Here is a 20,942-nt window from a genome sequence, read left to right as displayed (position 1 = left end):
TATTGAAATTTTATTTCAAAGCGGCGCTATAGGGGGCTTTGTGTTTCTGACAAACACATCTCTTGTTCTAAATTAGTTTCACAATTTTTGGCTCTGCCAATAACTATAAAAAAATAACCCTCACTGGGTTTTCTTCTTTGACAAAAAGAAGCATGTCATGTTAAAACGAATTGAAGCTCTCATACATTGGAAGTCTACAAAAAAGGCACATGTCATAATAGTTAACTGTTGTCTACTAATGATGATCAAAACATTTGACATTTTAATAGTGTGGTAAATATATGTTTCATAATTTACCTTCAAGCACAGTATTTCAATCTCAATAATGTTGTTTGTGTTTCAGCTTACTGCTGAAAACATGGATCTGCATAAAACCCTGGAGGCAGCACATGATTCCCAGAACTACCTCACAAGGGAGGTAAGTCATTGATTTTTAGGAAAAAATATTACAAGGGAGGTAAATAATTCCTATTTTGTGGAGAAATATTACAAGGGAGATAAGTATAAATCATAAGAGAAAGCACATGACTCCCAGAACTGCCTCACAAGGGAGGTAATTTTTGTTTTGTGGAGGAATATCACAAGGCAGGTTTATTTGTAAGTCATTCATGTTTTATGGTGACATATTCCAAGGGAGGTAAGTCAATCCAATTTTGTGGAGGAATATTACAAGGGAGGTAGTGATTAATGTTTTTTGTGGAGAAATATAACAAGGGAGTTTGTTTATTCATCCTTAGGTGGAGATATAATTCAAGGGAGGTAAGTCATTAGACTTTGGAGAAATAGCGCAAGGGAGATAATCAGAAAAATGTAAAAGTGGTCCATGACTCTCAAGGTTGCTTTCTAAGTTAGGTAAGTCATTCCTGTTTAATAGTACAAAGCAGATAAGCCAATCGTCTGTAATGTCACATTGGTTACTTAGCCAAGAAAAATATGAAACGGTAAAATATGTAACTCTTGACTAAATTTTGGACCTAACTATAGGGTTTATTCGATATATACAATAGACATACAGTCCATGAGTATACATGATCAAAACATAGTAACATATATAAAGGCATGACGTGTGATCAGTATTGAATTTCATAAGTTGTTATGTGTGAAATGACAATTGTTTAATAATGAAGGAATAATAGTGTTTATTCTGTTTATTATGTCCCCCTTCGAAGAAGAGGGGGTATACTGTTTTGCACATGTCGGTTGGTCGGTCCGTCCGTCCGTCTGTCTGTCCGTTGGTCCGTCCACCGAATGGTTTCCGGATGATAACTCAAGAACGCTTACGCCTAGGATCATGAAACTTCATAGGTACATTGATCATGACTGGCAGATGACCCCTATTGATTTTCAGGTCACAGTGACAAAAAACGTATTCACACAATGGCTACCACTACAACTGACAGCCCATATGGGGGGCATGCATGTTTTACAAACAGCACTTGTTTATCTGTAATTCCATGATGAATAAAAATTGTTGTGATGTTCATGTTCAAATAATGCTTGACTACTGATAAAATATTTTAAGTGCTTTATGTTTTACACCTTATTCATCAAATATGGGATGTATAAGAATGAGCCTGGCTCTGTGAACAGGGTATTAAATGCATGCGCATAGTGTCCTCCCAGATTAGCCTATGCATTCCACATAAACTAATCAGGCACGACACTTTCCATTTTTAGCTTGGCTGTTTTTGGAGAAAACCCGAGGTATTGTCATAGCCAGCTCGTTGTGTCGTGTTGTGTCGTCGGCTGTCCGCATCATGCTTAAACCTTATTATTTTGTTATCCTTTTGAACATGGGCTCTAAAATCAAATTGCTTCCACCGACAACTTTGAAACTTATACATAGCTGCACCTTGATGAGTTCTACACGCCACACCCATTTTTGGGTCACTAGGTCAAAGGTCAAGGTCACTGTGACCTCTAAGAAAAAAAAAAAAAAATCTGACAAGCTTTCATTTATTCAAAACTGCAACCGCAGCCGAGCGTTGGCACCCTTTATGTGGTGCTCTTGATATTTGTTTTTTCGTATGAAGACTGTTCTTGACGAAAATCAAGTTAAAGCAGCAAGTGTTGTTGATGATTAGTGTGTGCAAACTGCTTAAAAACCTCATTAACAATGTGAGGTTAAAATACATGTATTAATGTTGCAGATTGCGGACTTGAAGGAGAAGAATGAAGAGTTATTGGCCTTACTGGAAGAGACCCAGGAAGAACTTCGCAAGTTCAGAAGTCGTGAGCGTCCGTCTGTTGTGCGTAATGGGTTCATGTCATCATCGCTTCACAACTCTACAGGGGAATCCCTGGCCTCTGAGCTCGAGAACTCCCTGCGTAGTGAGGTTGACTACCCCAAAGGGTACTCTCCCATGGAGAGAAGGTAAGCTGACATATAGGCTAAGTAATGATATCAGGAAAAATAAAAATAAATCAACCTTGCTCTGGGAAAAAATGGGGCTTAATACATTGTGGCTGTGTAAGACAAAGCTTAGTTTATAATAACTTTTTGTGAAGTACTCTAAGCATTCATAAGGATGAAATCAGATGAAAGAAGGAGAAATGCATGTGTGTAATGTGTCGTCCCAGGTTAGCCTGTGCAGTCCACACAGGCTAATCAGGGACTTTTGAAATCAGTTGAAAAATAAAATTAAATCTATGCCCTTTCTTACTAAATTCAATTTCTTAAAGTTTCATATCCAACCCATTGATACTGATAAACAGCAAACAGCATGACACCTGAACAGACTGCGTGGTACTCGCAGGCTGTTGTGGTTTAAGGCTGTTGGCATATAACCATTTTTACTTTGCCGCTAAGTGGGAAAATAAATGCAGTACCGGTACCTCCCTTACTTTTAGGAAGCACACCTGGAAAGTATTTGAGACGGCCAAGGCTGTGAGGTCGGCATGCAGGCAGTCCTCTGCAAGGTGGGTGGTGCAGTTGAAGATTTGTAATTGTCAAGTTGAAAATGAGCCGCGTTCTGAGAAAACTGGGCTTAATTCATGTGCGTAAAGTGTCGTCCCAGATTAGCCTGTGCAGTCTGCTTTTATGGTATTTTTAGTTTAAAGGAAGTCCCTCCTTACCAAAATTCAAGTTTAGGCAGAAAGTGCCGTCCCTGATTAGACTGTGCGGACTTCACACTATAGTGGGAGACATATTGTTTTTGCACTGTCTGTTGGTCTGTTTGCGCCAACTTTAACATTTTGCAATAACTTTTGCTATATTGAAGATAGTAACTTCATATTTGGCATGCATGTGGATCTCATGGAGCTGCACATTTTGAGTGGTAAAAGGTCAAGGTCAAGGTCATCCTTCAAGGTCAGAGGTCAAAAAAACTAAATCAAAGCGGCGCAGAAGGGGACATAGTGTTTCTTACGAACACTTTTCTTGTTTTAGGTGGTTATTAACACATAGATTGACAAAGCGCATCATCGGGGAGCATCCATCAGTTTCACTGATATTCTTGTCTCAGAACAAGGCTCAAATAATTAAAATCTGTGTTCGTTTAAAACCAGGGATTTCAATAGCTTTTAAAAACTAGGAGTCAAGTGATCCCGTGGTCAAAATTGTAGGGGTCAAATGAAATGTTCAGGGGTCAAAATACTGAAGTCTACATATTTTGTTGCTGGATATTTGTTGATTGTTATGCAATGTTTCTTTGTATTACTTGCTTGCTTAAGATTAACTAAAAATCAACAATTTGCTTAATATAAAATACATTTTATGTTATTTTCATGGTGACATTTGCATCAAAATGATGCAATGTTAATAATTTAAGAAGTCAGAAGTGACAAAATTGCAAAATGCTTGCATCAAAAAGCAGGATTCTGATTAAATTGAAATCCCTGAATACTCTTTCATTTCAAGTCAAAGCTTAATACGTTGTACAACACAAAGTTTTTATTAAGACGTGTTTTCACTTTGTATCATGTCATCAAACAGTAACACAGCCAATATGATCTATTTTACTTATGTATCAGTCTTTTTCGCAATTAACTTAGTAGTCTCCCTTTATAGTGAGGATATTCCTTGTTTTCACATCCAAACAAAAAAAAAACAATTGATTATCTTGTATTTCATACACCAAGGGAATCATCAATATTTTTGTATCCTGATTTTCAAATTCAATCTTAGTAGGTACTGAGGCGAAAGAAATATTAATTCTTTTTCTCTAGGATTTCCAGAGGAAATTGTCAGTCTTTTTAACCATTAATTTCTAGAGAAAATTATCAGGTTTGTTTTGAAGGGGGGAGTTCAATGGGAAATTATCAATATTTTTATGTCCCCCACCACTATAGTGGGGGACATATTGTTTTTGCCCTGTCTGTTGGTCTGTTTGCGCCAACTTTAACATTTTGCAATAACTTTTGCTATATTGAAGATAGCAACTTCATATTTGGCATGCATGTGTATCTCATGGAGCTGCACATTTTGAGTGGTAAAAGGTCAAGGTCATTCTTCAAGGTCAAAGGTAAAAAAAACTAAATCAAAGCGGCGCAGAAGGGGACATAGTGTTTCTGACAAACACATTTCTTGTTCTCAATAAACTTCCATTTGAATTGTTCAGTCTAGTTCACTCAGTGCTTTCCATGGAATATTTTTCAGACGCTCCAGGGTGGGTTAGGGATGGCAGCCCCCTCCATGCATTAATTTTTTAGCTCGGCTGTTTTCGGGGAAAACCCGAGGTATTGTCATAGCCGCTCGTCGTGTCGTCAGGCATCCGCAGTCCGCTGGCGGCGTGCTAAAACTTTGACATTTTGCTCTAAAATCAAAGTGCTTCCACCTACAACTTTGAAACTTCATATGTAGATGCACCTTGATAAGTTCTGCACGCCACACCCATTTTTAGGTCACTAGGTCAAAGGTCAAGGTCAATGTGATCTCTTAAAAAAAAAATCTGACAAGCTTTCATTTATTCAAAACTGCACCCGTAGCCGGGCACCCGTTATGCGGTGCTCTTGTTTACATTTACATATGACAAAAGATTTCTCACAATTATTTTCCAGAGAAAATCAAAAGTCTTTTTTTCTCAAATATTTTCCAGAGGAAACTATAAATCTGTTTCACAACGAATTACCAATGGAAGTTTTCATTCTAGTTCTCAATTATTTTTTGGAAGAAATAGTCAATTTTTTCAATTTGGTTTTCCAGTGCAAGCCTCCTAGGAGCCGAGGCTGAGGATTCTCGCTCTGTGTCGAATAGAAGCTCCATGTACTTCAGTGACAACGAGTCTGGGGTCTCCGATCTGCATGCCAGTGACATGGAGTCACTGCACGGGTACATGATATTGGCTGAAAAATATATATTATATACCCCTAAAATTTAATTTTCTAGTTAAAGTTCACCAGCAGTTTTAACTACTTTATACAAAAAAGCACAAGTCTTTTAATTTCCCTATTTCTACAACTGCTGGGAGGCATGATATAGCAAACGGCCTGTCTGTTGATTTGTTCTTTCGCTTTTTCTTTTTTCTGTACAAGGTTAACCTAACGTGACATGCTTTATCAAACATATTTAATGCTTCATGCAAACCTTTAATACTTGAATACTTGATGTCTTGACACATCTGACGCACTATTGACTCATCTACATCATCTCAACATATTTCCACATTGACATTGACCTAATTTTAGACGCAGACTTACTCAGAAGGTCCACATTCTGGATTAATTCAAAATATTGTGGTGTGTCTAAACATCAATACCACTTGCTACAAAGCTTTTATACTTGCATGGATGTTATATATGAACACTTATTACACCAACCTATATTGACCACATTTTTACCTTGAAATTGACCTTTTTGACGTAGATTTATTCAAATAGGACAATGAATCAATACGGAAGAGACAGACTTCCACTGACGCATATGCTTTTATTGAAGGCAGCTTCTTGTTTTTGTGTTTTTTTATGGGCACATAATCATTTTTATTTTTTTTTACATGAAGGCTTAATACTCCTTAAACAAAAACTGGGGAGAGAAAATTAAATTAAAGAGCTTTCTTAATAGATTCAAGTTTTTAAGGAATCATTTCTAACCCAAAGATACTGATGAGCAGCAAACGTCATAAAACCTGAACAGCCTGCAAGTTACTGGTTCTGGTTTTATGCTGGTTGCATAGAGCCATTTTCACTATGCTTGTGAGTGGGAAAGGTTGAGAACTGGACATCTTTCGTTTCCAGTGGCAACAAGCGTCTGGGTGTCCCGGGTGGCAATGATCTGCAGATGGCACTGAGGAGACTGTCGCTAAGGAGAGCTAACGAACTCAATGAGATAGATTATGCCAAACAACAGAAGGAACGAGAACATTTGAGAGAAAGGTAAAACTTTTTTGTGTGAAATATCATTAATTTTATTATGTTGTTGTAAATAAATATATTTGTTTATATTATACTTGTGTTTTATAAAAAATATGGGTACACAAATATTTAATTTTGAATTTATTCAATTTCAATTTACACAGTTTTACCCATATAACTGTGTCAGTCCTTAGTGTTTTACATTTTTTGTGAGTTATTTCTGTTAATTTTTTAGATATAAAACAAAAATTGGAAAAGACACGTGATAAATTTATTATTAATATTCATATACATATTTTTATAATTATTTTATTTTCATTGTTATTATTATTATTATAAAATGATTATAATATAACTAATAATATAATCTAAAAAAAAGGCAATAACCCACATTATATTTTTTATTATTTATCATTATTATGACATAATTGTAATAAGATTATTATTATTGAAAAATATAATTATTTAATATAAAAAACATTTTGTTAACATATTCATGACCAGGGTGAACAGTGATGTGATGGAGAGGTCGGACACCGAGTCCACAACCCCAGGGCGCTGTCCCAGCCCCGACAGTCAGGTCTCAGCCAACAGTGGCTATCTCTCCATGACTGGCAGTGGCCACTACTACAAGATGCCAGAGAAACTGCGCATAGTGAAGCCCCTCGAAGGTTACACATCACTGTATTTGAGCAACTGTGTGAATTTGGGGCTTAATGAATGTGCGTTACAAATGGTCACACAGTTCGCACAGGCTCATCAGGGACAATACTTTCAGCTTAGACTGGATTGTCATTTACAAATTTAAAAAGTCCATTAGACCCGAATGTCTTGCCCCTGATTAGACCCGAATGTCTTGCCCCTGATTAGACCCGAATGTCTTGCCCCTGATTTGCTTATGAAGACTGCAAAGGCTTATTAGTGACGACACTACTCACATGAATTAACCCTTTGTATGCTGGGAAATGTGTCGTCTGCTAAAATGTCGTCTGCTGAATTTCTAAAATTAGCATTTTCTTAGAATTTTTTCAAAGAATACTATAAGAATAGCAAACAGTTTGGATCCTGATAAGACGCCACGTTCTGTGGCGTCTCATCTGGATCCAAACTGTTTGCAAAGGCCTTCACAATTCGGTTCCAGCGCTGAAAGGGTGAAGTTCCATTATCCAAGAATGCCAGTGATATGTACTCCTTTGCAAAATTGGAGACAGTCTGTCAATATGGTTGCCCTTACTTCCTTGCTAATGTTTCAAAACCTTGCAGATTCTTGATCGCTTGGATGTTGTCTGTTTCCAATTTTGGCAAAACATCTTTTTTATAATTTATGTATTCCGACATATTTCAGAATACACATGTTTTCTCTTTTAAACTCCATGTGAATTCTAACTAAACTTCTTTGTTGGTTGTTTTCAGGTTCTGTAACTCTCCGCAAGTGGCAGATGTTGGCCACTCCACACCTGGGGGCAATATTCGAGTCGAGACCGGGCGTCCAGATCAAGGGAGAGAAGAAGATCCCCGAGTCTGAGCCTGAGGTCTACACACTCTCAGATTATGAGGAGGATGGTGAGTGTGTGTGTGAAATAATTTGAGGAATTTTATGGTACTGGATGCTTTTGTGAGAAAAAATATATATAATCCTAGCAAAGGGAAAATAGTGCTTAATGCATGTGTGTAAAGTTTTGGCCCAGATCATCCTGTGCAGTCCGCACAGGCTTAGCAGGGTCGACACCTTTAGCCTCAACCAAATTTTTCGCTAGGAATGGACTTTCTTAACAAGAAAAATACCATTAACCCTTTCCCACATAGATACGTTTTTTGACTCATTTGAAGGCCCAAAGAAAGTTACATTTAAATAAATACCTTTCTTACTAAATTCAAATTTTTTAAGGCTTGATTTCCAACCCTTAGTTAGTACTTACTGATGAGCAGCAAACAGCATACAACCTAAACAGACTGATTAGCCTGTGCAGACTGGGACGATACTTTATGCATTAAGCCCCATTCTCCCAGACCGTGGCCCATATGTACATTACAATAGTTAATACCATTCTGGTTCTTTTCATGTTGTCCTACTGGTGCCAGATTTAACCCTTTCCCCCATAAGAAGCAAAGTGAAAATGGTTTTTGCAACCAGCATAAAACCAGAACAGCCTGCAAGTAACTCACAGTCTGTTCAGGTTTTATGCTGATTGCTGCTCATCAGTATCTAAGGGTTGGAAATGAAGCGTTTAAAACTTGAATTTAAATAAAAAAGGTATTTAATTTAATTTAATTTTCTTAGCGACTACAAATGCATCCAAATACGTTTCTAAGGGATAAAGGGTTAATACGCTAATTTAAAACATGGTTGATGAAGATTTCCTTCTTTCAGATGACCTTGGTGCTATTCCCAATCGGTTCCAAGAGAGCCAGGGTGTCTTCACTTTCACCGACTCGCGTGTCGCGCACCCTTCAGAGTCTTCCAGGTAAGATTATCTAGGGTGTTGTCTAGGGTGTGCTCCTTTTCTTTTAACGATTTTATTCCGAAAATACAAAAGTTATTAATGTCAAACTTAACTTTTAATTTTACACACATGGGCATTTTTTGTTACGGATGTCCTGTTGTTGTGTTTTTTTACTTATTTATTAAAAATAAAAATAAAACTAGATTTAAAAGGTCCATATACGTTACTGTTTGGTATTATGGCTTCCAGAGAGGAAAGTTATGCAGGTTCCGATACAGGGTCAATCAGCACAGTTGTTGATGATGATGATATTGATGATGACATGTAAGCATGACACGTGTGCGCTTCCCTCACTCACCCTCATTTTTAGCTGGGCTGTTTTCGAAACCCAAGGTATTGTCATAGCCAGCTCGTCGTCCGCCGTGAGCTGTCCGCCAGCGTCATGCTAAAACCTTTACATTGGCTCTAAAATCGAAGTGCTTCCACCTACAACTTTGAAACTTCATATGTAGATGCACCTTGATGAAGTCTACACGCCACACCCATTTTGGGGTCATAAGGTCAAAGGTCTAGGTCACTGTGACCTCTAAAAAAAATAATTCTGACAAGCTTTCATTTATTCAAAACTGCACCCGCAGCCTAGCGTTGGCACCCGTTATATGTGGTGGTCTTGTTAACATGGACCATCAGCTTTTAGATACGTCCTGCTTAACATTTCATTTGGGGCGTAGAATTACTGGGAAAATAATTGAGCATAAAAATTTAATTTTAGATTAGGGTTTTATCAATGCATTAGGATGAAACTCTTTATTGTTAATAACAAATATCAAGCCCTTATTTAACGCCAAATATGAAAAATTAAAATAAAGATGAAAAGATTTTCAAAGAATAATCATATGTACTTAGTGCCAATATATTTTATAACTGTAGTTTATTTATTTTTATTCTTTTTCTTTGTTTCTTTATTAAAGGAACATGTTGACCATCAAGGCTTTTTTCCACTTACAAATCAGTCATATTTTAACCCTCTCAGATACGTATTTTTAGAAAGTTTAATTTATTTAAAGACCTATCTTACTAGATTCAAGTTTCAAAGGCTTCATTTCCAACCCTTAGAAACTGATAAGCAGCAAACAGCATAAAACCTGAAAAGATTGTGAGATACTCGCAGGCTGTTCTGGTTAAATGCTGGTTGCAAAAGCCATTTTCACTTTGCTTCTGAGTGGGAAAGAGTGAAACTTAACCCTTTCAGTGCGGGAACCGGATTTTGAAGGCGTTTGCAAACAGTTTGGATCCAGATGAGACGCCACAGAACGTGGCGTCTCATCACGATCCAGACTGTTTGCTATTCTGATAGTGTTCTTTGAAAAAAATTGAAGAAAATGCTAATTTTAGAAATTCAGCAGAAGACATTTTAGCAGACGGCAAATTTCCCAGCATGCAAAAGTTTAAACTTTTCCAGGAAATAGCCCCAGCTTGTCATCCGTGTCTGTATTATGAAAAGGGAATGGAGTTTATCATTAACCAGGTTTTCCGAAGGAAAAAACTGGTTATTAGATTGGCGAATGCGGGCGGGCTGGCTGGCTGGCTGGCTGGCTGGCTGGCGGGCTGGCGGGCGGGCGGAACAAGCTTGTCCGGGCCATAACTATGTCGTTCATTGTCAGATTTTAAAATCATTTGGCACATTTGTTCACCATCATTGGACGGTGTGTCGCGCGAAATAATTACGTCGATATCTCCAAGGTCAAGGTCACACTTTGAGTTCAAAGGTCAAAAATGGCCATAAATGAGCTTGTCCTGGCCATAACTATGTCATTCATTGTGAGATTTTAAAATCATTTGGCACATTTGTTCACCATCATGGGACGGTGTGTCGCACGAAAGAATCACGTCAATATCTCCAATGTCAAGGTCGCCACGACTAAAAATAGATTTTTTTTTAAAAACAAACTTACAAAAGGGGGTTAATTTTGTTTGTTCATTTCAAAAGTTCAGTTTGAGTTTTCTCCCTTTATCAGATTTTTTTTTCACAATGAAAACCTGGTTTTGTGACAATTTTGTCCCTTGTGTTTTGCTTTTGGAACAATTAGGACTGTTTTATATTTAGAATAAGATGATTGTCATTGTTTCAATATTTTTAAAGGGCAGTTAATTTGAGAATTTCAAAATATAGACCCAATTGATCATATAAATTAAGTGGGCGATTAGTTCTTAATCATTAAATGCAGCTTAAAAAAAATACAGGTGTCTCATCACAGCTCTTACCTATTTATACTTGTGGGGTGGATTGGGAGGGTTTTGTTTTTACCCCTGTCTCACAAGCAAAGTGAAAATGGCTATGTGCAAACAGCATAAAACCAGAACAGCCTGCGAGTAACTCTCAGTCTGTTCAGGTTTTATGCTGTTTGCTGCTCATCAGTATCTAAGGGTTGGAAATGAAGCCTTTAAAACTTGAATCTAGTAAGAGAGGTCTTAAATAAAATCAAACATTCTAAGGGACTACATAAGTGTAAAAATAGGTATCTAAGTGTTAAAGGATTAAATAAATGTGTGTGTCTTTTTATGGGGTTGCGCTAGGTAAACAGGGGAGCTGTACACATGTACACTCGTTTTAACCCATTTAGGCCTAGTGTCTAGAAAAAAGGCCTTGGCAAACAGCGTAGACATTATTCGGCGTTTCATCAGGGTCTGCGCTGTTTGCTTAAATGACTTTCTGTAAGAAATATTCTAAACAAAGAAATAAATATACTAGACATCCCTAATTTTGGAAATAAATTGATCTAATTTAGAAGGATGGGAGAGTCCACTAGGCATAAATGGGTTAAACAGAGGTTCATGTAGTTGTATTGCATTTCAGAGACACAGTAAGTTTTGGTACACAGCTTTTCTGTCAAGATGTTTTGCTCAAAGTGCAAAGTAATTACTGACGTAAAGCATCAACATTTATTATAACATTATGGTTTAATAAGAGCTGGTTTTATGGCATAAATAATATTAACACAGAGCTTTGAGGTTATGAGGGAGATGTTGAATCTAAAAAAAGCTTTGCTTTCAAAGAACATGCTTTTGGTTGTTTAATCTAGAGGTTAAGTCCTTTTGATATATATTTATTTGTCTAAAAATATATAGATATCCTAAAAAATAAGATAAATTATATACAGTGTTGCTATAAAAAATATTATTATACTATTAAAAAAGAATATTAACTGTGGTGTTTTTAAAAGGTAGAGCTATTGGAAAATTATGAAATGTTGAAAGGGGACGTAAAAGCTTAATCACTGCTTTATAAGCCGCTTGTAAGTAGAAAAATACAGGCCATGCCAAGCTGCAAACTAATTTAAACAGAATTATGTGATTTGTTTAAAAATTGCTGTTTTACCCACTGAATATGTGATTCCAATTTGAAGCCTATAACAATATTCTGTTAAAATGCAAAATGTATGCGATCCTGATCACTGTGTGAACTGTTTATTATAAGCCACATTTCTTCTATGTTGTGCAGTATTAATAATAATCTAGTTTTTTTTCAACTATCCCCTACAGTTTGCCGTTTGATTGTAAGAATCGTTTGATTCTTGTCTTACCACATCTTTCATATAAAAAGGTGTTTTAGTTGTTCAGTTTGTGTTGGTTGCTGTTTAATGATTTAACAATGAGAATGTAATGGTTTCCTCAACATATGAAACTGGAAAATGGACCATATAATTATGATAACACATTCTTGTTCTAATTTAACTAAATTAAGAAAATCATTTAATTTCCTTTAATGTTATATTTATGCCCCCGAAGGAGGGCATATAGTTAGCGGACTGTCCATCCGTCTGTCTGTCCATCACACTTTGCGTGTAGGTTTCGAAAAATGCTCATAACTTCTATGTCACTTCAGATAGCAACTTGATATTAGGCATGCATGTGTATCTCATGAAGCTGCACATATTTAGTGGTGAAAGGTCAAGGTCATCCTTCAAAATCAAAGGTCAAATATTTGGCTTCAAAGCAGCGCAATAGGGGGCATTGTGTTTCTGACAAACACATCTCTTGTTGACATTCAATTTGGTTCCATTAAATTATTATGCCCCCTCTTCGAAAAAGAGGGGGTATATTGCTTTGCTCATGTCGGTTGGTCTGTCGGTCGGTCCGTCCACCAGGTGGTTGTCAGACGATAACTCAAGAACGCATACGCCTAGGATCATGAAACTTCATGGGTAGATTGATCATGACTTGCAGATGACCCCTATTGATTTTGAGGTCACTAGGTCAAAGGTCAAGGTCACGGTGACCCAAAATAGTAAAATGGTTTCCGGATGATAACTCAAGAATGCATATGCCTAGGATCATGAAACTTCATGGGTAGATTGATCATGACTTGCAGATGACCCCTGTTGATTTTGAGGTCACTAGGTCAAAGGTCAAGGTCACGGTGACCCGAAATAGTAAAATGGTTTCCGGATGATAACTCAAGAATGCATACGCCTAGGATCATGAAACTTCATGGGTAGATTGATCATGACTCGCAGATGACCCCTAATGATTTTGAGGTCACTAGGTCAAAGGTCAAGGTCACGGTGACCCGAAATAGTAAAATGGTTTCCGGATGATAACTCAAGAATGCATACGCCTAGGATCATGAAACTTCATGGGTAGATTGATCAAGACTCGCAGATGACCCCTATTGATTTTGAGGTCACAAGGTCAAAGGTCAAGGTCACGGTGACCCGAAATAGTAAAATGGTTTTCGGATGATAACTCAAGAACGCATATGCCTATGATCATGAAACTTCATGGGTAGATTGATCATGACTCGCAGATGACCCCTATTGATTTTGAGGTCACAAGGTCAAAGGTCAAGGTCACGGTGACCCGAAATAGTAAAATGATTTTCGGATGATAACTCAAGAATGCTTTTGCCTAGGATCATGACACTTCAAAGGTACATTGATCGTGACTCGCAGATGACCGCTATTGATTTTCAGGTCACTAGTTTATTCTGTTTTCACACTGTCCAGTAAAGAGACTTACAAATTGAATTTTTGACACATGTTCATTCATAATGATGTATAAGCCTTTGTTTCTGTGCCAGTAAATACTTTTTTTATGGAAATGACGTGAGAATTCAACATTTAAAAAACCAATGTAATATGATATGTAATATTATATGGCAACAGGACAGTTGTGATTTGCTGGGTCAATTCTATTTAGCTTGACCATCCAAGCGGTTGATAGCTCTGACAAACTGGTGGTCTGAAACATTGAGAAAATGTCACGATTCACTGACAATAAATCAAACATGTTATTCTTGCTACGCAACTTGCATTTAATTTTGTCAATTCAAATTATACATAAAAATATAATTAATTTTTAATCTGCTTGTTAATTGAAAAACAGCAACACAGTTTGTATGTATAAAACAATGTTAATACATAAATAGGATCAAGCATATTAAAATATCAACTTAGATTTAGTTTCCTTTACTGTACAGGATTTGTAAAGTTAGGTTAATATTTGTGTATTGAACAAAAATAACAACAGTGTAAAAAAAAGTTAATTTGGGGATGTTCTATCCAAACCCTGAGAGTTCAGATTTCCCCAAATGCCAAGTAAAGATTGTAAATTTCAACCCACTCCTCTGGTTAGTTTTCAGAGGCACATATAATTAACTTTTGAGCTTAATGTCTCATTTGTACATGCATAACTGTATTAACTCCAAATCAACTAGTACAAGTGGTAGGCCAGTATTACATGGACTGGTGTTCACTGTTTACACAGTTTCACAACCCCATCTGATACTGGTCAGTATCTTGGCAAGTGGCCAAAGTTGGGAGCGGAATTAATGGTCTATTACATAACTGACTTCTGTGTGTGGTAAACACATGATACTGGTCATGTGGTCAAGTTGCACTTGTATACATTTGCCCAATACACAACACTAGCCTTGGCTATTTTTAATCAGATTGCATTGCTATCTATGGTGGTCATTGACTAGGGGAGTTAACTGCAATAAATAACATGTTTCATTACCATTAATAAATAAAACATTACAAATTGTGTGCACGTTTCACATATTGTCAAATAAGTCAAAATGTGTGAAAAGAATCCAAAAAATCAAAGACTCAATCATATAATGGATATAATTGATTAGTATAGGTCCTGATTGGTTTTTGCACTATTAATTGGATACATTATGATTTCACAGGTCATTGACATACAGTGACAAAAAACATATTCACACAACAACAACAACAACAACAACAACAACCTTTATTAGCATATAAGCATAATACAATGCTTTTTTGCCACAAAATAGAAAGTTACGCAGTGTGTGTGTTAAACATACATTGATTCAATATTCAATAAGAGAAGTTTACAAAAAACAGTAGTACGTACAGCAGTAATCAATATAATTATATCATCAACTGTAATACGAGGAAAATGTAGAATTATTTTAATTATACAAACATATTCAATGAAAAAAATAAAAATAAAAATAACATGGCTATGTCTTGTAGAAGTTAACAATTATAACTGATTGTCTATATTATTACGCATTTCATTAGCATTGAAAATATATTTAGCAAGGCTTATTATGTCTCTTTTATTTGCCGACTGCATTAGAAAGTCAAATTTATTGAACGTTGGCCACCTTTGAAAATATGATTTTAAATGTTTCTTTCTAATTTCTCTATATAAAGGACAAACAAGTAGAAAGTGATACTCGTTTTCTATAGCGTGTCCGTTGCAAAACTTACATTTTCTATTATCGCGTAGTATGTTATTATAACGACCTCTTTCGATTTCTAATCTATGTGACGATAATCGAAATCGTGTAAGTGATGTTTTGTATTTCTTATTTGTTATAAAATCAAGATATGGTTCTAACTCAAAAGTGTGTTTAAATCTACAATAGCTCATGAGTCTAGGGGAATTATTTATTTCACTATACCAGCTTTGTTTGTAATTATCTAATAAACGTTGTTTAATTGTGTTGTAGATGAATGTTTGATCGGTTTGATTTATGATAGTTGTTTGATCCACCCATATATTGCTTAACCCAAGCTCGTCAAGAGTGTTTCTTATGTGTGACGCCCAATTTCGATGGTTGTATGTGATATTTTGTTGTGCATCGTTAAATATCACAGAGTATATTGTTTTTGTGATACTGTTATCACTTGATTTAAGTATTTTTAACCAATAGCGGAATATTTGTAATTTTTTGTATTATGTATAGCGGGTATCGTCCTAATCCTCCGTACATACCAGCTAGATTTGTAGATTTGTTTACTTTTAAGATTTTTCGAAGTAGTTTTGTATGTATTATTTCGATTTCTTTACCTTTCGTAAATCCCCATACTTCTGCTGAATAGTGTAGGGCTGGGGTGACTAGTTTATCAAATAGGTTTAATTGTTCGCGTGTTGAGAATTCGTATTGATTAATAATAGTGAAAAGTTTATGTAGAGATCTATTTCCACGTTCTGCTAGTGTTTGGGCTGTTTTATACCAGTTACCATTCTTAAATAGTGTTATACCTAAGTACTTGAAAGATGTCACTATTTCTAATAATTCCCCGTAGAGGTAAAAGTTATAATTTGTATGGCGATTACTTTTTTCAAAGATCAAGACCTTTGTTTTACGTGTATTAATTTTAAGTTGAGATACTATGCAGTAATTTTCAATGTCATTCAACATTGATTGTAATGATGTTGGTGATGTCGAAAATAGAACTTGATCATCTGCGTATGATAACAAGAAAAACTTAATGTCGTTAATCGTTATAATTCCTTCTATGTTTGAGTTTATGTTCACTACCATATCATTGACGAACATTAAAAAAAGTATGCTTGAACACGGGTCTCCTTGTTTTACTCCTGTATTAGATATTATATGATCGGATATTTGTGATTTCATTTTAACGGCTGCCTTAACAGAAGTATACATAGCTCGAAACGCGGATACAAATTTGGTACTAATTTTTTGCGATATCAGTTTTTGCCATAATAGTGCACGGTTTATGCTATCATAGCATTTAGCATAATCAATGAAAATGCAGTATAATTTTTGGCCCGAATTTAGTACTTTATTTATTAGACTGTTTAGTATAAAAATACAATCTACAGTACTTTTGCCTTTATGATAACCGTATTGGAATTCAGATATTGATTTGTTCGATTCGCACCATTTGGTTAGTCGGTTTAATAACACTTGTCAATAAATCTTTGATATTATATTATTTAGGGTTATTCCGCGATAGTTTTCTGCTTGATTTGGGTCACCACTTTTATAAATTGGTGTAATGTAACCTAGTCCCCAATCTTTCGGGTAATTTCCACTTTCAAATATGTTATTGAATATATGTGTCAGATGTGGTTTTATGATGGTGTATGAAGCTTTGATTAGTTCAGCTGGTATCTGATCCGGCCCGCTTGATTTTCCGTTGTGTTGTGTTGATAATGCTTGTTGTATTTCATTCTCTGTTATCGGGGAGTCAAGAAAATCATTTGTTTCGCTGTTGCTAGTGTTGTCATGAATATTGTCAATGTTTTCATTGGACATGTCGTTTATATCATTACTATATAAATTATTGAAATGTTCATACATGTTTTCTATATTGATGTTGTCGGGAATACTCGCGTGTTGTTTATGACATTTTTTAATATTTTTCCAAAAAATTTTAGGCTGTGTTTTAGCTATATTAGTTAACCGTGCCCCTTCTACGACTCTATAGCGGTGTTTTGCTTTTCGTCTTACATCGTTATATTTTGTTCTGTGCTGAATAAAATTGTGTCTGTTTGCATCAGTTTTACTTTTATTGAAAGCATTTTTTGCGTGTTTGAAATTGTCTTTTGCATTTTTACAGGTTGAATCGAACCATTGTGGTTTTTTATGTTGCCTGTTGTGCGAATTTATTTTTATTACTTTGCCGAATATGCATGCACTGTTTTCTTGAAGGTATTTAGTCAAAATACTAGTTTTCTCATCTACCGTTTTATTTTCATCAAACAATGTATTTAAGTTTTGAATTGTATTTTTTATTAACGTATTAAATTCATTAATTTTAGATTCGTCATACACTATTTTTTTAGTTTCTGTTGTATTAGATTCATTAATATTAAATGGTGTCTTTTTGGTGTGATTTTTCATATTTAAACTAAAATATAGAGCTGCATGGTCAGAAAATTCTGTCCAGTCTAGAACTTCAAATTCTTTAACAAAATTCCGATCGAGCGAATCCTTTTGCATTAATAAATAATCCGTTACACTGAGGCCATGTGATGAACTGAAAGTGTAATTCCCATGTTTATCTTGCGCTAATCGACCGTTGGCAATAATGTGACTGGTGATTTTGCACATGGAGATCAAAGCGCGACCTTGAATGTCAATCACGTGATCTTGATTCATGCGTTTAGGAAAACTCGTGGGCGTAAAGTAAGAGTTGTTTGTATTTAAAGTGGTATCGCCATCTAAATGTTTGTCATATTCTAATATGTCTGATAAATTCCCAGTTCTTGAGTTTAAATCTCCAACAATGTATGTAAGGCCTAAATTACAATATTTTTCGATGCCTTTTTCTAATTCCTCAAAAAAATCAAAATCTTTGTCTTTTAATACTTTTGAAGTGATAGGTGGAATGTATGTACAACACAAGTATACATTTTTATCAAAATCAAACAGTGATTGATCTAATTTCAACCATACTATTCCATAATTATCTTTTTCTGCAACAGTTATTTTATTAGCCGGATTTTTTTCGAAAAAATCTCGGCTTATAGATTGATGTTGTCGGGCGGGCGGGCGGGGGGGGCGGGCGGGCGGCGTGCTCGAAAATGTTAAAGTTCTTATTTCATGGTATAACTTTGGTATGCTTGGACCTAGAGTCTTCAAACTTGACATGAAGGTTGGCCAGGATTAACAGATGACCACTGGTCATTTCAAGGTCATTCATTTGAAGGTCAAGGTCACTGTGACCTTCAATATAAAAAATGTTAAAGTTGTTATAACTTTGGTATGCTTGGACCTAGAGTCTTGAAACTTGACATGAAGGTTGGCCATAACTAGTTAGTAACCACTGGTCATTTCAAGGTCATTCATTTGAAGGTCAAGGTCACTGTGACCTTGAATGTAAAAATGTTAAAGTTCTTATTTCATGGTATAACTTTGGTATGCTTGGACCTAGAGTCTTCAAACTTGACATGAAGGTTGGCCAGGATTAACAGATGACCACTGGTCATTTCAAGGTCATTCATTTGAAGGTGAAGGTCACTGTGACCTTCAATATAAAAATGTTAAAGTTGTTATAACTTTGGTATGCTTGGACCTAGAGTCTTGAAACTTGACATGAAGGTTGGCCAGAACTAGTAAGTAACCACTGGACATTTCAAGGTCATTCATTTGAAGGTCAAGGTCACTGTGACCTTGAATGTAAAAATGTTAAAGTTGTTATAACTTTGGTATGCTTGGACCTAGAGTCTTGAAACTTGACATGAAGGTTGGCCAGAACTAGTAAGTAACCACTGGACATTTCAAGGTCATTCATTTGAAGGTCAAGGTCACTGTGACCTTGAATGTAAAAATGTTAAAGTTCTTATTTCATGTTATAACTTTGGTATGCTTGTACCTAGAGTCTTCAAACTTGAAATAAAGATTGGCCAGTACTAGAAGATGACCACTGGTCATTTCAATGTCATTCATTTGAAGGTCAAGGTCACTGTGACCTTAAATGTTAAAATGTTAAAATTGTTATAACTTTGGTATGCTTGGACATAGAGTCTTCAAACTTGACATGAAGGTTTGCAAGCACACTTAGATGACCACTGGTCATTTCAAGGTCATTCATTCTAAGGTCAAGGTCACTGTGACCTTGAATGTAAAAATGTTAAAGTTCTTATAACTTTGGTAGGTAAAAATGTTAAAGTTCTTATTCCATGTTATAACTTTGGTATGCTTGTACCTAGAGTCTTCAAACTTGACATAAAGGTTGGCCAGTACTAGAAGATCACCACTGCTCATTTCAATGTCATTCATTTGAAGGTCAAGGTCACTGTGACCTTCAATGTTAAAATGTTAAAATTGTTATAACTTTGGTATGCTTGGACCTAGAATCTCAAACTTGACGTAAAGGTTTGCAAGCACACTTAGATGACCACTGGTCATTTCAAGGTCATTCATTTGAAGGTCGAGGTCACTGTGACCTTGGATGTAAATATGTTAAAGTTGTTAATACTTTGGTATGCTTAGACCTAGAGTCTTCAAACTTGATATGAAGGTTGGCCAGAACTAGTAGATGACCACTGGTCATTTTAAGGTCAAGGTCACCGTGACCTTGAATGTAAAAATGTTAAAAAATAAAAAAATTGAGATCAAACTTTCCTAATTGTCAATTCAAGTTCATATTTGTGACCTTAAATGTTATTGTTGTTCATGTATATGCATGCATTCAAAACATAACACAAGGTTTGCTCATGCCTTGAAAAGTACTTACATTTCATTTTGACCTTTGAACAATATTTCAGTAATTTAAGTATTGCATTGACAAAAACACGAAAGGTACTTTCCTGTCATTTAAATCAAAAATCCGGCTTCAATGCGGTCATCTCCGACCGCGGAACTCTTGTTTTTAAATGTTGTTTTATAATAAATTGAAATACCTCCGGCTTGACGACCTTTTTTAATCCCATATGATTTATGTCCATAAATGTGTTCACTAAGATAGTTTTGAATTTCGATGTTTGTTGATTGCGTTTTGCTTGTCCAAGTTTCACTTAATACAACAAGGTCGTAATCGCTGATTAATTGTAGAAAGTCACAGTCATTTATTTTTCTATTGAGTCCGTTCACATTCCACGAGATGATTTTGAACTTCTCAGTGTCCTACATATTAACTTCCCGGAAGTTCCCGTCCGCTCCTCTGGATAGTAGTTTCGGTCCCGCCCATTTTGTTGTTCTACCGGCTGCTCGTTCCCGGTCTACCAAGTGCTGCTTGTTGCGTCTTTTCTCTAGGGTCCCCCTCGTTTGTTGGATACCGATGCCTTGATGGAGTGCTTTCAGGTCTTGGCTCCGCTCAATTGCTGTTTTTCGCACCAGCTCTCGATCTTCGTAAAGATGGAATTTTGCTACAATAGGTCTCGTTTTAGATGGTTTACTCTGACCTATTCTGTGTACTCTGTCAAGGATGATATTTTTGTCGATGTGGAGAACTTCTTTAATGAGCGTTT

At 35.9% G+C, this 20,942-nt stretch overlaps 1 protein-coding gene across 6 annotated transcripts in view; it reads left to right on the top strand.

The window, feature by feature from the left end:
• LOC127848777 (trafficking kinesin-binding protein 1-like) overlaps positions 1–20,942 on the top strand; it is a 75,042-nt gene that overhangs the window by 50,668 nt on the left and 3,432 nt on the right. For 5 of the 6 annotated variants that reach the window (XM_052381388.1, XM_052381384.1, XM_052381383.1 and 2 more), the window contains 9 exons: positions 344–418; positions 2,151–2,374; positions 2,851–2,919; positions 5,144–5,269; positions 6,175–6,312; positions 6,796–6,962; positions 7,705–7,854; positions 8,663–8,756; positions 8,985–9,059. In XM_052381388.1, coding sequence (XP_052237348.1) covers positions 344–418; positions 2,151–2,374; positions 2,851–2,919; positions 5,144–5,269; positions 6,175–6,312; positions 6,796–6,962; positions 7,705–7,854; positions 8,663–8,756; positions 8,985–9,059 — 1,118 coding nt within the window. The remainder of the gene's footprint in view (positions 1–343; positions 419–2,150; positions 2,375–2,850; positions 2,920–5,143; positions 5,270–6,174; positions 6,313–6,795; positions 6,963–7,704; positions 7,855–8,662; positions 8,757–8,984; positions 9,060–20,942) is intronic. The other variant, XM_052381386.1, reaches the window with a different exon arrangement.

Source organism: Dreissena polymorpha, chromosome 10, assembly GCF_020536995.1.
Source record: "Dreissena polymorpha isolate Duluth1 chromosome 10, UMN_Dpol_1.0, whole genome shotgun sequence".
NCBI lineage: Eukaryota > Metazoa > Mollusca > Bivalvia > Myida > Dreissenidae > Dreissena > Dreissena polymorpha.
Note: the sequence above shows the minus strand (reverse complement) of the source record. Positions and strands in the feature narration are given on the sequence as shown.